The sequence below is a fragment of the Monodelphis domestica genome, chromosome 2 (assembly GCF_027887165.1).
Source record: "Monodelphis domestica isolate mMonDom1 chromosome 2, mMonDom1.pri, whole genome shotgun sequence".
NCBI classification, from domain to species: Eukaryota; Metazoa; Chordata; class Mammalia; order Didelphimorphia; family Didelphidae; genus Monodelphis; species Monodelphis domestica.
Genome location: NC_077228.1, coordinates 508,481,659 through 508,495,637, shown reverse-complemented (window position 1 = coordinate 508,495,637; position 13,979 = coordinate 508,481,659). Strand labels below are relative to the sequence as shown.

The 13,979-nt window shown below is 42.8% G+C and overlaps 2 protein-coding genes across 7 annotated transcripts in view; one reads left to right on the top strand and one right to left on the bottom strand.

Moving 5' to 3' along the window:
- EFCAB5 (EF-hand calcium binding domain 5) overlaps window positions 1-13,533 on the bottom strand; it is a 146,016-nt gene extending 132,483 nt beyond the window's left edge. The window contains exons 1-4 of one of the 3 annotated variants that reach the window (XM_056819579.1): window positions 13,408-13,533; window positions 8,751-8,926; window positions 3,728-3,841; window positions 1,187-1,292 (exon numbers count right to left, since the gene is read on the bottom strand). In XM_056819579.1, the coding sequence (XP_056675557.1) occupies window positions 1,187-1,292; window positions 3,728-3,808 (187 nt within the window). In that variant the 5' untranslated portion in view covers window positions 3,809-3,841; window positions 8,751-8,926; window positions 13,408-13,533. Of the gene's footprint in view, window positions 1-1,186; window positions 1,293-3,727; window positions 3,842-8,750; window positions 8,927-12,970; window positions 13,108-13,359 lie in introns of those variants that run through there. The other 2 variants (XM_056819578.1, XM_056819580.1) reach the window with 2 other exon arrangements.
- Window positions 13,285-13,979, top strand: part of SSH2 (slingshot protein phosphatase 2) — a 264,955-nt gene continuing 264,260 nt past the window's right edge. For 2 of the 4 annotated variants that reach the window (XM_056819582.1, XM_007485720.3), the window contains exon 1: window positions 13,285-13,426. In XM_056819582.1, coding sequence (XP_056675560.1) covers window positions 13,364-13,426 — 63 coding nt within the window. In that variant the 5' untranslated portion in view covers window positions 13,285-13,363. The remainder of the gene's footprint in view (window positions 13,427-13,979) is intronic. The other 2 variants (XM_007485719.3, XM_007485718.3) reach the window with 1 other exon arrangement.

The following is a 13,979-nucleotide window of genomic DNA, read 5'->3' as shown; positions in this document are numbered from 1 at the left end:
GCATGAAAATCAAGGAGGGAGGGACAACTAAGCAGCTCTGTGAATAGAATACTAGGTCTGGAGTCAGGAAGATCTGGGTTCAAATGTGACTTCAGATACTTCCTAGCTGTGTGACCCTTGGCAAGTCATTTAATCTTGATTGCCAGGCCAGTGACACTCTTTTGTCTTAGAACTGATACTAAGACAGAAAGTAAGGATTTTTTTTAAAAGTTCCAAGCACACACAGAATGGGACGGACTACTACCATGTAGAAAGCTATATGAAAAAAGAAGATGAAGGTGTACCTAATCAGCCACACTATGTTAATACATAAAGAGGGGCAGCTAGGTGACACAGTAGACAGAGTGCTAGGCCTGGAGTCAGGAAGACTTAAGTTCAAATCTAGCCTCAGACACTTACTAGCTTACTTAATCCTGCTTGCCTCTGTTTTCTCATCTGTCAAATGAACTGGAGAAGAAAATGACAAACTACTCCACTAGCAATGCCAAGAAAACCCCAGATGAGGTCCCAAAGAATTGGGCATGACTGGAAATGACTAAAAAACAAATATACAAAGAACAAATTGTTTTGGAAACCAATCACTTAAAGGGCATTACATGCTTCCATAAACTGAGAAGGAATAGTTGCATAGTAGAGAGAGATTTGGCCCCAAAGTCAAGAGGACATAGGTTCAAGGCTTGAATCTGATATACTTCTGGGATCCTAGGCAAGTCCCTGAGTCTCCTAATATGCCCCAAGCACTTTTCTAGCCCCATAAGTTACAAGTAAATTGTTGATCTGCATTTGCAGAGAGAATTTTTACACTGGGAATTTCCTATACAGGTTCAAACCCCTTTAAAAAAGTTTCCATAATGCAGCAAAAGTTCATTGGGATAAGAAACAATCAGCATGGAATAGTAGATTGAGAGCCAGCCTTGAAAGCATTAAAACATGGGTTCAAGTTCTGCCTTTGTCAAATGCTGACTGCAGGACCTTAGACAAATCCCCTCATACCTCACAGTGCTCCAAACTATTTCTCTGAGGCTACAAGAATCAGGGAAGATGCCAACTGACTTTGGTAGAGGGAAGTTCCCTGTTCCAGTGGAATCACAAGTACAGTCTTTATCCTGACAGATTTCAATGGTGGCTTCATGGAAATAGATTTGAATTCTATTCTACATATAGCAGAAGCTGGTTTGTTGCCTACCTTCAACCAGAGGTAAGAAATTTGGATTGATTTCTTCCCCTATTACTTGTTCGGCTGAATTTGGAAAATCAGAGACTTTGTCATCTGTGGACACATTCTGTACATCCTGTTTTTTGAAGAAGAAAAAAGATTATATCAAGATGGGCTGCTTATCTTCAGCGCTATTACTAAACCCTCCCAATTAAAGAATGCAAATCAATGCTTTCTTTCCTAAGTTTATTGACTATCTCTTTGAATTTCCCAGGACTGAATATTGTGGTTTAGAAGCAAAGCAATAATCACAGACTGCTTTACTGATCTACTCCACTTTAGATTTGCACAGAATACAACTTCATTGTTTGAGGATGGCATGAGTAGTCTGTGCTGCTGACTGACAAGGCCAGAGATAAGGAGGGACTTGTCCAGATGTGAATTAACAATTAAAGTACACAATGGTTACTAAATGAATGAGATTTGATGCTTTAAAAAAAGGGAGGGGGTTAAAAACTGGGTCTCCCTTTCTCCCCCAGATTAGAAGTGCTGAGGACACTCACAAGTCTGACCTCACTGCTGATCAGCACAAAAGCTTTGACCTGTTCCATTTCTAACTTGAGCTATTAGACCTTTTTTAGGCACTCTGTGGTCCCTTCACTCCCAGGAACTCACCATATTGGTGGAAGGTTTAGTAGGAATGCCAAATCATCTCCTGGCCTATTGTACCTCAGAACTTCCAAATTTAATTAATCCAGCAGTCTCAGCCTACCCAGTAGCCTGGTGATTGGAGTTACTTAAATATAACATTTAACAGAAGATTTCTGGTCTTTGAAAGTGTGCTTGGTTTTTGTTCTTGTTAAAAATAACCCCTGGCATTTATATCCTCTAAGAAGCGAGAATTGTTTTCCTGATTGGGAAATCACCATTTGGTGGCACTGAGGTCATGCTCCATTTTTTCAGCTCTATTTTCTCACTCCCTGAACTATTCCACCTTTCTACCAGAAGCTTTGCCTTTATTCAGACACCTTATTCCCAGCCCCACCCTTTCCAGCTTTCTTTGATGTCATCTTTTCCCTGCTAGAATGTACGCCACTCAAGGGGAGATGTCTTGTTCACTTGTTTTATCTATTCTCAGCACTAATTTACCATTTAATATTTAGTCATCTCTCCCCTCCCTCCTTTCCTCCCTTCCTTCTTCCCTCCCTCCCTCCCTCCTTTCCTCCCTCCCTCCCTCCCTTCCTTCCTTCCTTCCTTCCTTCCTTCCTTCCTTCCTTCCTTCCTTCCTTCCTTCCTTCCTTCCTTCCTTCCTTCCTTCCTTCCTTCCTTTTTTTCTTCCTCCCTCCCTCCCTCTCTTCCTTTTTTTCCTTCCTCCCTCCCTCCCTCTCTTCCTTCCTTCCTCCCTCTCTCCCTTCCCTCTTCATACCATTTGAGGAAGTGAAAGACTTCCTCTATTGGCTGGTGGAAAATCATTTCACATACTAATTTGAATGTCCAAAAATTACAAGACATTTGGAAATTCCACAGTCCACCTCTATTCAACATCAATACAAAACCACAGATTGAATTTCTACTGCATGTTCTATTCTATACTTTTTTATTATTTAAATATTAGTGGCTAAAAATGATTATGTATGCAAATTTCAACTTTCCACAGGCAATAAGGGTTACCTAGGAACTGGGAGCCCTTCCAGGGAACAACAGAAAGACACTTGGGCTGGCTTTGGCTAGCAACCTATTTGTGATAGGGGCTATTGTCTGATTTAATCAAGGCAGCTCTTTACAAAAGATTAAAGTGAGGTGGGATCAGTTTAAAAAACAACTGCACACTCTCACCCCCCTTTTCAACTACCTTCACTATTAGGCTTCCTTTTTCCTTCCCTGCAGGAAAATGAATTACTCAATTCTTCTGTCTACTGGGAGCCACTAATCAGTACACTGCCTGGCACTTTCCCCCACACACACATAGAGAGTGCTTAATAAATGGTTATAGATGAACTCACTCTACTCCCTAGCTTAATCTCACCAGACTATTCATTTTAGCTCTGACCTCAACCTGCTCTGTTTGGATTTTGGAATATGTCATGCCCCACTTCTGAGCCTCTTTTTTGAACATCCCTGAAATGGGCACAGTAATAGCAATTGTCTTCCAAACAGGACTTTGAAGTTAAACTAATGTTCCACTTTTATCTTGGAATCTCTCCCAGTGCCAAACTGAATGTCTGTTGAATTAAACCGAATGGTTCTAGAATAAAAATGTCTATTGACATTTTTAACATGTATAGGTAAGAAAAGGATGCAAAATCAACTCAACCAATGAGTCCAGATACTAAAAGGGTTCCTACCCATCTATGGGCAGCCAATTAAAAAGGAGCACATTGCTAGATGGTAGCAATTCAGACAACAGTCAAACTCAGGTTATCAACATTTCAGTCAATAAGTCTGAAGCAAAACAGTCCAGTGAGAAAAGGAAGTAGATTAGGGACAGACTGTGACACTGAAATGTCCCAATGGGAGAACTCTGAACTTCACATCCTCCCACATATTCAGAAAATTATTTAGGCCATAAACCTTAGGAGATGGGCCAGGCTCCGCTGGATCTTTTAAATTTTGAGGGATGGAGGACTTCTCTTTGGAAAGTGGCTTACTCATCTTGTCTGCAGAGAAGAGGTGACCCTTTGGACTCTAGGGGGAGAAAAAAAAGCATCATTGGCAGCATTTAAAGAAGAAAAACTCGTTTTCTAGACTAGAGAAAAGTATTTAGATCAATATCCCACCCCAATATTCTGAAACATCAGATTCGGCTCTCCTTTGCCTCTGCTCACCTCCTTAGAGATAATCCAAGAATGGTAGCAGGTAGGAATCTTTTCATACTATTGTAAGTCATTTTATTTACAAGAAGCTCAACTGGTGCTTCGAAAGACAAACAATGCATTGCAAAGAATAAGCCTTTATATTAAATACATATTTCTAGGGGCCTTGTGTCCTGGGCCAGTCATAGAACCCCAGGCACCCAGCCCTTACCACTCTTCTGCCTTAGAGCTGATTCTTCCTATCCATGGACAAACCTCTTTATCTCTTCTACTATGTAACTGGAAAGGTCTATTTTATTTGTTGTTGCTATATTTAGAATTTTCTTAAAGGATCACTATTGCTAGACAGTCAGATAAGTAATTCAGAGCCTAAAGTTTGGGACAATGACGTGTGTGGTAGATAAGAGCGCCCAGCCCTGAGTCAGGAAGACTCGTCTTCCCGAGTTCAAATCTGGCCTCAGACACTTACTAGCTGTGTGATTTTGAGCAATATGCTTAGCCCTGTTTGTCACAGTTCCTCATCTGGAAAATGAGCTGGCCTTTGCCAAGAAAACCCAAAATGGGGTCACAAAGAGTCGGACACAGCTGAACAACATGGAAGGAGTTTTGGTGGCTTTTGTGGAAACCACCTTGGTGCAGGGAACACCTGAATTATTTGTTTTTCTGAACTGAAGCAAACCATTGCTAAATCCCACTTCATTTTCTAGACACAGCCAGAGGTCATTATTATCGCTATCATCCGCAAGAAGGCATTTATTGGGCAAGGCACTGTGTATAGTATAGACGTGGTTTCTGTCTTCTGGAAGCTTTCTATGGAATGTCTCTTGGTTTAAGGCCATTTAGGTACAAATTACTACTTTATTCCTGCTTCTTTGTTTCAACAGAAGTGCGTGTATTCATTTGAGTAAGCAGGAGGTGGTGCCTTTGGAGGTTATTTTATTCCACAATTAAAAAAATTCTATCTTCAAACTATTTCCCCCCTAACTTTCCAGTGACTAATAATACTCTTCCCTACCTTTGAAGTACCTACTCCCTCCACTTTGTAAAGTCACTTCCTTTTATTGTTTGAAGGACCTACATAAACTCTCAGACACCAAACGGGCAAACAAGAAAGCCTGCACTGAGTATTTTATCATTATCACGTATAATATTGATTACATGTCTTTCTGCTCGTGTACTATTGGGGACGCCTTACAAATGGATTCAAATAAAGATGGTGTCTGTTCTCTAGGGATTGACAATCTATTATTCATGAGTCTGGCTCTCGGAGTTGTGACATCATCTCTTGGGCGTATAATTCTCTGTTTGTCAGTATTCGCTTCTGGAGTTATTCTGTCCTGCTGGTGTCTGCTTGGAAGTGTTAGTTCTTGGAGGGCAGGGATTGTATTTAACACACTTGTACAAACAAGGGTCCAATATATGCTTATGGATGTGGGAAAAAATACTAATTAGCAATCATAACCCACGGTATTTAAGGACAAATTCCCATGGGGTAATTAATGACCGTGTGCTGTTGATGACATTTTCCGTATCCATGGAATGTGATTAATGTAATCTTTAATGGACCTACAAGACAAGTGAACGGCTGTTTGAAGCCCGGGACTTGAACATTCTTGCTATCAAACATATGTTTTCTAACCGTGGCACAGGCCAGTCTCCAACTTTGATGTTTTAATAGAGAGGTAGCAAATGATTATTTAAATCCAAGAAAAAGTGTAAGTCTATAACTTCACTATGTTCTAATGATTCTTTCAATATACATTTTCTTGATGAACTCTTAACTAGTTTGAATAATACATTTATTTTCAGTTGATATATTGCTAGAGGCAGGAGGGATAGTACAATGCATAGAACCCTGGGCCTAGAGTTAGGAAGACCTGAGTTCAAATCAGATCTCATTTACTAACTGTATGACCTTGGGCAAGTCACTTAACCTCTATCTGCCTCAGTTTCCCTCAACTATAAAATGAAGATAATAGTCCCTCCCTACCAGGGTTGTTGTCAGAATCAAATGATGAATGTTCATAAAGTATTTGGCACATAGTAGGTACTTAATGTTTGTTTCCTTCTTTTGTAATTGCACCAAGATCTTTTCAGGAGTGAATTTAATTTTCCTGAGCTAAATGATAAGGGCACTAATCATGATTCTTTTCTCAAACCTCAGAGTATAGTATAAACTGTGGTACTCTATAGACTGCAAACTTTTAATAAAAGTTGATCAATTGCTATAAAAAGAAGGATTTAGCTCAAGAATTATCAATGAAGGAGTACCTTTCCTTGCTTTTAAACTATTTATTCACTTGGTCTGTTTGCCTCAGTTTCCTCAACTGTAAAATGGGGATAATAGCCTCCACCTTCCAGGGTTGTGGTGAGAACTAAATGATAATATTTGTAAAGTGCTTGGCACATAATAGATACTTAATATTTGTGAATGCTTAATTACTTACCCTTCTAAGTGCTGAGAATAAGGAGGACAAGAAAGTGTCTCTGCCTTCTTGGAGATAGCATTTAAGAGAAGATGGCACAGAAGTAATTAGGCACATTTAAAATAAATCCAATCAATGAAAGGCAGCTTGTGGATAAAGGTACTAAAAGTTAGGGAATCAGGAAGACCTCCTGCAAAAGGTATTTGAGCTGAGCCTTGAAAGAAGCCAGGGATTCAGAGAGGAGGGAGGGAGGGCATTCCAAGCAAAAAGGACAGCCAGTAAAAAGGCAGGGAGACCATAGATGGAGTGTCATGGTAAGGAACAGCTGGGTCTATATTTTCACATCAAGGGAAAAATCTATGGAAAGGAATAAAATGTAAGAAGGGGTCAGTTTGCAAAGAACTTCAAAAAATCAAACAGAGAAATTTATCTCTGATCCTGCCACTGGATTTTAACATGATCAGTCCTAGCTTTAGGAAAATAACTTACAGAAGAATAGAGCAGTGATGTTAAACTCAAATAGAAATGGATCCCTCATGGTCATACAGAAAACCACAAATTGGCATTATCTATGTTATATTGTATTTTTACTTTGTTAAATATTTCCCAATCACACTTTAATCTAGTTTAGGCTGCACAATGGAATCTTCTGGATGCAGGTAGGGAGATCAAAACCTTTTGGGTCAAGAATGGATTGTAGTGAGGAGAGATTTAAGCTAGGGAGACTAATTAAGAGTTTAGGTAAGAAGATTTTTATTCTTCATTTTCAAAGAGAATCAATGACATTATGGAGTGACATCTTGACTTGTGTGTGAATTGGATTTAAGTGAGGCAGAGTTGTACAAAGTCATCAGCTGCAGGATCTCTTCCAGAGTCATAGGAATTCAGTGGCAGGGCAAAGGGATGTAATGTATGACCTTGGCATCTTCACTGTCTGATCAAGTTTAGGTGCTTCAGCTGCCTTCATAGCCTTTGGAACAAATCATTCTCACCTGCCCTTTTCACAGAGGGTAGATATATGGGGTAGAGACCCTTCTCAGTTATAGGAGTACTAGCATCTCCAGAGTGAGGGCTTAGAGTCCTTTTCAGGGCTGCTCATCTGCCTTTGGTGTCCACGTGGCACTTAAGTGCCACCCGTGGCTCCAAGAAGCTATAGCATGTGCAGAAACCAAGCCACCACTCCCTGGCAAACTATCTAGGCAGATGGGCTAAACTAGGTTAGCAGTAATCCGTGGATCACAGATAATGAGGGTCTGAAGAGGATGTTGCTGTTGTTATTCAGTTGTTTTCAGTCATGTCCAACCCTTCATGACTGTTAAAGGGGATTTCTTGGCAAAGATACTAGAGTAGTTTGTTATTTCCTTTTCCATCTCATTTTACAGATGAATTGGGACAAACAGGGTCAAGTGACTTTTTCAGAGACTCACAGCTAGTAAATGTCTGGGACCTGATTTGAACTCAAGATGATCAGTCTTCCTAACTTCAGATCCAGCACTCTAGCCACTGTATCACCTACCTGCCCTGTATTCAAGAGATATTGTGGAAATTAAAATGACAAGCATTCATAACTGCCTGGATATGTGCTGTGAGAGTGAGGAGTTGAGATTGACACCCAGATTGAGAACTTGATTGGCTGGATTGATTGGAACAATGTTGATGCCTTCAATCATAATAAAGACTGTTAGAAGAGTGGAAGGTTCATAGGAAAAGGCAAGTTCAATTTTGCATGTGTTTCATTTCAGATGCCTACAGGACATCCATTTTGAAATATTTAATAGGCAGATGGTAGCAAAGAACTGAAGTTCAGGGAAGAGATTAGGGAGAGATAAATAGCTCTGAGAATCACTTGAATTTGCATAATTGAACCCATGGGAGATGAGATCACTGACATAATCTAGACTAGAGAAAAGAGAAGGCCTAGGACACAGCCTTGGGGTACCCCCCTCTCCAGTAAGGGGATGTGACATGGATAAAGATCCAGCAAAGGGGAATGGAAAGGGACAGTTAGAGAGGAAGACAGGAAGACAACCAAGAGAGAGCAGTGTCTCCAAGAGAATAGCTAGAAAGAAGTGATCAACAGTGCCAAATGCTGCAGAGAGGTCAAGAAAGAAGAGGATTGAGAAAAGGCCATCAGGATATTATGAGATTTCCAGGAACTTGGAGAAAGCAGTTTCTGTTTAGTGATGACATCAAAAAGTCAGATTACAGAAGATTTAGGAAAGACTGAAAGGAAAGTGGAAGTGGGATTTGAGGTCAAGGCCTCTAAATCCAGAGTCAGCTCTCTTTCCACAATCTCATCAGTTTTCTATTCCTTTAAAGTTCAGCTCAGGTGCCAACTCTCCCATCGAACCTTACCGGATTCTTCTTAGAGTGCTCTCCTTTCCTCTTCAAAATTTCCTAGAGGACTTTGCCTAGATCTCTTTTTTGCTCCCATCTTTCCTTACGTTGGATTTAGGTGTATACATGTGAAGTCTCCTCTTAGTTCTCATATCACCATATCATCTAGCTTTCCTGGGTCTCCGTTTCTTCACCTGTAGAATAAAGGGGTCAGACTATATTGCCTTTGACATCTCTTCCAGCTCAAAATCTATGCTCCTATGATAAAAGACACCAAAGAAAGAGTGAATTTTTGGTATCGGGAATTGTGTAAATTCATAGAGGAAGAAGAAAGCAAGTAGAATTGAGGAAATAGTAGCCCAGTTTGTCTAGAACATAGTGTGAAAGGGAGTAAGAGGAAATAATATTAGGAGAGTAGATTGGCCACACTAAGCAGTTTGTATTTTATTTAAGCAGCAATACTGAAAAGAAGAGATTAAATCTTCATTTCCCACTAGCTGCTCTGCTTAATTTCCATGCCTTAAACATCATGCTTCCCCCAAAGCAAGTTCACAACCAGAGATCTCAAGATTACTTCAGATTTGGTACTCAGCATCTCCCTGGTACTCTCAGTATCCAGAACTCTCATCATGGGATACTCTTAAGCTGCTCTTTTCCTTTTTTTTTTTTAAACCCTTACCTTCTGCCTAAGAATCAGGACAACACAGTAGGGCTGTTGCCTCCTTCATTTTGGACTCCAGGCTTTGACTTAGCTTTTTTGACTCTCATATCCCCCAAATCTTTTTTGTAAGAACTGTGGGTTGTTTGAGCCCCCCTCTTCTGGCATTTTTTTGCAGTTGACTTTTTGAACCCATGTGTGAAACTTAACATTTATTCTGATTATATCCTATCTTATTAGATTTGGTTGATTCTAGCTCTAGCCTCATAAGCTTTTTGAAGTTTCCACCACCCGCTGACCCTTGGCAATACTTCCCAAGTTTGTTTCATCTGCAAACTCAGTATATGAGCTATTTATACATTCATCTAAATCACTGATAAAATGTTAAACTCCAAAGAAAGGAATCAGTTTTTCACCAGCCAAAAGTATCTATTGATCAGATCTAAATCTAAGACTCGATATCTATACCTAAAGGAATAAATAAATAACTCTAAACTGCAAAGTTGTTGCTTTTCTCATTAAGATTAATCGCTTTACAAATCACATCTATTTCTAAGTTCACATGACTTCCTGCTGTGTACATTTCTTGGCTAACTCTCCCTCAAGTATAAGGTCCCCTCCCCAACCTCTAAGGCATTTATTCAAGGTTCTCTACCCAGGAGCTTTGCCTTCACTTGCCCTGCCTGCTAGGTAGCTCCCTGAAAAACATTTCAGGAACACTTATCTGAGAACTGGAGCCCTTAGTTTGAATGACTTGTTCTCAGGCTCCATTGTCCACCACCAGGGGGCAAAACCCTTCAGAACAATCTTGGCTTCTCCACAATAGTTCCCTACTGTAGAGCGACCCTGTGTGCCTCATTCTAGAAGTCGCCTCCCTGCTAATTATTTCAACCACAGGGCACCAGAGACAGTACAAAGACCCAGCACAGAGGGTTCTCCTAGCACTTAGGCAGTCAGCAGCCTGACAGCCCTATCAATTTAAAAGGAGGCAGGAGATCCAAGTGTGTTGAGTGACAAACAAGAAGAGGTAGGTTTTGATGACTCCCTGGGTCTCCATGAGATTTCTCTACTTTGATATTTATGGAAATATTCGCCACAACATTCCCTCAAACTGAGCACGTCAGCATATGTTCAAGGGCTGAAAGAAATCTTAGGGATGGGCCATCTAGGCCAGTTGGCAATCTATTTGGCCAGTGAATCCTGTATGGAGCCCTTCTTAGTGTAATTTTTTAAAGGCAAAAAAAGACACAGGATTATAAAGCAAACCGATCCTATTGAAGTATAGTTTTATATTTTAAATATTTTAAAAATAAGTTCACCCAAGATTAAGAATCCTTAAAGTAGTTTAACTCTCTCATTTTACAGATGAAGAAATTGAGTAGAAAGGTTAAATAACTTGCCCAAGGCCACAAAGGGAATAAATTGTTGACCTGGGATTTGAACCCTTATTCTTTGATTCCAAATCTCAAGTTCCTTCTACAACTTTGAATTTTCTCTCCCAATTCTGATCTTTACTAGAAGGTTTATCTGTCAGTACTAATTACTGTATTTTTGTTTTAAATCACCATAGTCTATGACATTTGTCCTTTTGTTTGGGGGTCTGTGGAAAAATGAATAAACTCTCCAAAGAAATGTCTGCTTTCACATTTCTCTTTCCAGAAATAATGAAAACTAAAGAGCGAAGAGGGAGAGAAAAATACAAGAGGAAGATTCTGTTGTCTCTCAGATTTTCTGGACAACAGAAAGGAATGGGAGGTGGGGCAGGACCAGCAATCTGTGCCCTTAAACTGCCTCTAACCACACCCTTCTTCTCTTTCTCCTGGGTTCCCTCAGCCTCTGTGTCAGGGACCCGGTGGAGGAAACAAGGAATAGGGGAACCTGAAAGTAGTAAGGAGGCAATACATTTTCTAACATTTAAAATCCACTACAACTTTTCTGGATTAAAAAAATAAAAATAAAAAAAAGTCTTAAGTTCCCAGGGAAAAGAAGGCTGGGAGCAAATAACTAACAGATTGTCATCCAGGTCACAGATTTTTCTCCCAGACTCCTGGGAAAATCAATCAACAAAAATTTATTAAGCACTTTCTGTGTTCAAAAGACACTGTGTTAGCCACTGGGAATTAAAAAAAGTACCTGCCTTCAGTGAACTTATAGTATGCTCACAGATAGTAAAAGAAGGCTAGTAAAACATTTGTACTTTGATGGGGGTGCTACATTTTGGGGAATCCAGGAAAAGTCTTTTGAAGAAGGCCCTTGAATTATCATTTGAATTGAATTAGGGGTTAACAGAGGAGGTGGAAGTAGGAGACTTGAGGTCCTGGGTTCAAATTTGACTTCACTTCCTAGCTGTATAACCCTGGGCAAATCACTTAACCCAGTTTGCCTAACCTTTGCCCTTCTGTCTTAGAGCTGTTACTAAGGTAAGGGTTTAAAAAAAAAAAGAGGCAAGGAAAGAGATCCTTCTGGAAAAGACATGGGGGAATGCCTTTAAATAAACAGGATGATGGAATGCCATGTATGGGGAAAAACATGTAGGCCAATTTCACTAGAATTTAAAAGAGTTTACAAGGGGGAATAATACATAACCAGTCTGGGAAAATAGAGAGCCAAATTATGAAGGGCTTTAAATGTGGAGAAGCATCTTAAAAACAAGGAGCAGAAGCTGACGATTTCTGAGCAGAAAAACAACAGGATCAGCCCTGATCTAAGGACTACCAGTTGGGCAGCTGCTGAAAGGATGGGTTGGAGAAGGGAGAGCCTGGACTCAGGGAGACCAATTAGGAAGCCACCGGAAAAATCCAAAGTTGAAATGATGAGAGCCTGGACTAAGGCGATTGGAGTCAAGGAAGGAGATGTTCTGGAGAAATGATTAGGAGTGAAATAGACAAAATTTTGGAATGAATGGAAAGGTGACAAGGAAGGGGCAGTCAGTTAAGTGGGGGGAAAGTCTTAGGTAGGAAGATAAAGACTATTAAGATAGGCACCCTAGTAAGATTCTCAAGGATTCAAAGCCGGCAGGGGCAATCTAGTTCACACACACATCCTCATTTTTAATATTTTACAGATGAGGACATTGATGTCTAGAGAGGGAAAGTGACTTGCCCAAAGTCCCATCTAGAAGTAGTGACGGAGTCAGAATCGGAACTCAGCTCCTCCCAACTCCCGAGCCTGGTGAATTTTCCAGTGGAGAATTCAATGTCTCGATTTCTTCTGGGCATTTAATATGCCCATGGATCCACTGCTTTAGAGCTGAAAGGGACCTCAGGGGACATTTAGCCCCTGTCCTCATCATTTTGCAGATGAGGAAACTGAGGCCAAGTCAGTAGAGGTCCTTAGGCTCATTGGTCCAGATCAGTAAGGGACCTCAAAGGACATCTAGTTCACTCCCTTTCATTTTACAGAGGAGGAAACTGAGGTCAGGTTGGTGAAGTCCCTTAGGTAGAGAGAAAGAAGCCCAGGAAGGGGTGTCAGAGATGGAGGTGGGATTTGAATCTAGATCGCACTGTCCCTGCAGCTCCCCCCCATCCCTTAGGACTAGTCAGATTGAATGCTCGGGGAGGGGGGGGGCGGGGGCACGCACGCTCGCAGGCTGGCTGCCTCTTTTAGCGCCGCCTCGCTCAGCGCTGCTCCTTTAGCGCCGCCTCGCTCGCTGGCTCGCTGCAGACCGGCAGCTCACGGGTTAAGACGGCGGCGCGCGCGAGCCGCGGGAGAGGCGGTTGCTGACAGGTGGCGCCTGCGCACTGGGCGCGCTCATTGTGCCCGGCCGCTGCCGAACCGCCCGCCCGCCTGCCGGCCCGCCCGCGCGTCAGTGTGCGAGAGTCCAGCGCAGGGCGCGGAGCCGCGGGCCTCGGCCTCGTCCTGCTCCTCCCCCGGCCCTACGGCCCGCCCCGGTCCCGGGACCCCCGCCGGCCGCCGGCCCGCCCCTGCCACCAGGAAGAGAATGCCCCGCGCCGAGCAGCCCAGCAGCACCTAGATGGCTTTGGTTACGGTCCAGCGCTCGCCCACCCCCAGCACCACCTCCAGCCCCTGCGCCTCGGTGAGTCCCGGCGCCGCTCCTGTCACTGCGGCTCCGCCGCCGCCTCCGAGCCCCAGCGGGTCCCGCCGAGCGCTACTGCGCACGCGCCACGCGGCTTCCCAGGCCCTGGCACGGAGCTGCCCCTGCGGGGGGGGAGGGGGGGCGGCAGCTGCGGCCGCCAGGCCCCCGCCCCTCCCCGCCCCGGAATCCCCTCCGCCCCCAACCCTCCCCGCCGCCGCCGCCCCCCAACGGGCGGTGAGCCAGGTCCTAGCGCCCCCTCACTGGAGAATGCCGCGGAGACCCCCTTAGTCCGCTCGGACCCTGTCTCCTCAAGGACTGGGGCACAGGCATCCCTTAGACATGCCAACACCGACCCTTCCATCTCCTTCTCCTCCTCCTCCCCGGGTGGTGCAGCGGCGGGGAGGGTCTGCTTGACCGGTGCATGTCCAGCATCTTCTTGACTGGAACTAGCCAATAGCCTCCTCGCTCGGGCTGACTTTTTTTTTTTTAATTGCCTTTTTTCTCATCCCATTCATCTCTCTGGGTGTTGTTTCGGATAAAATTCATTTTGAGA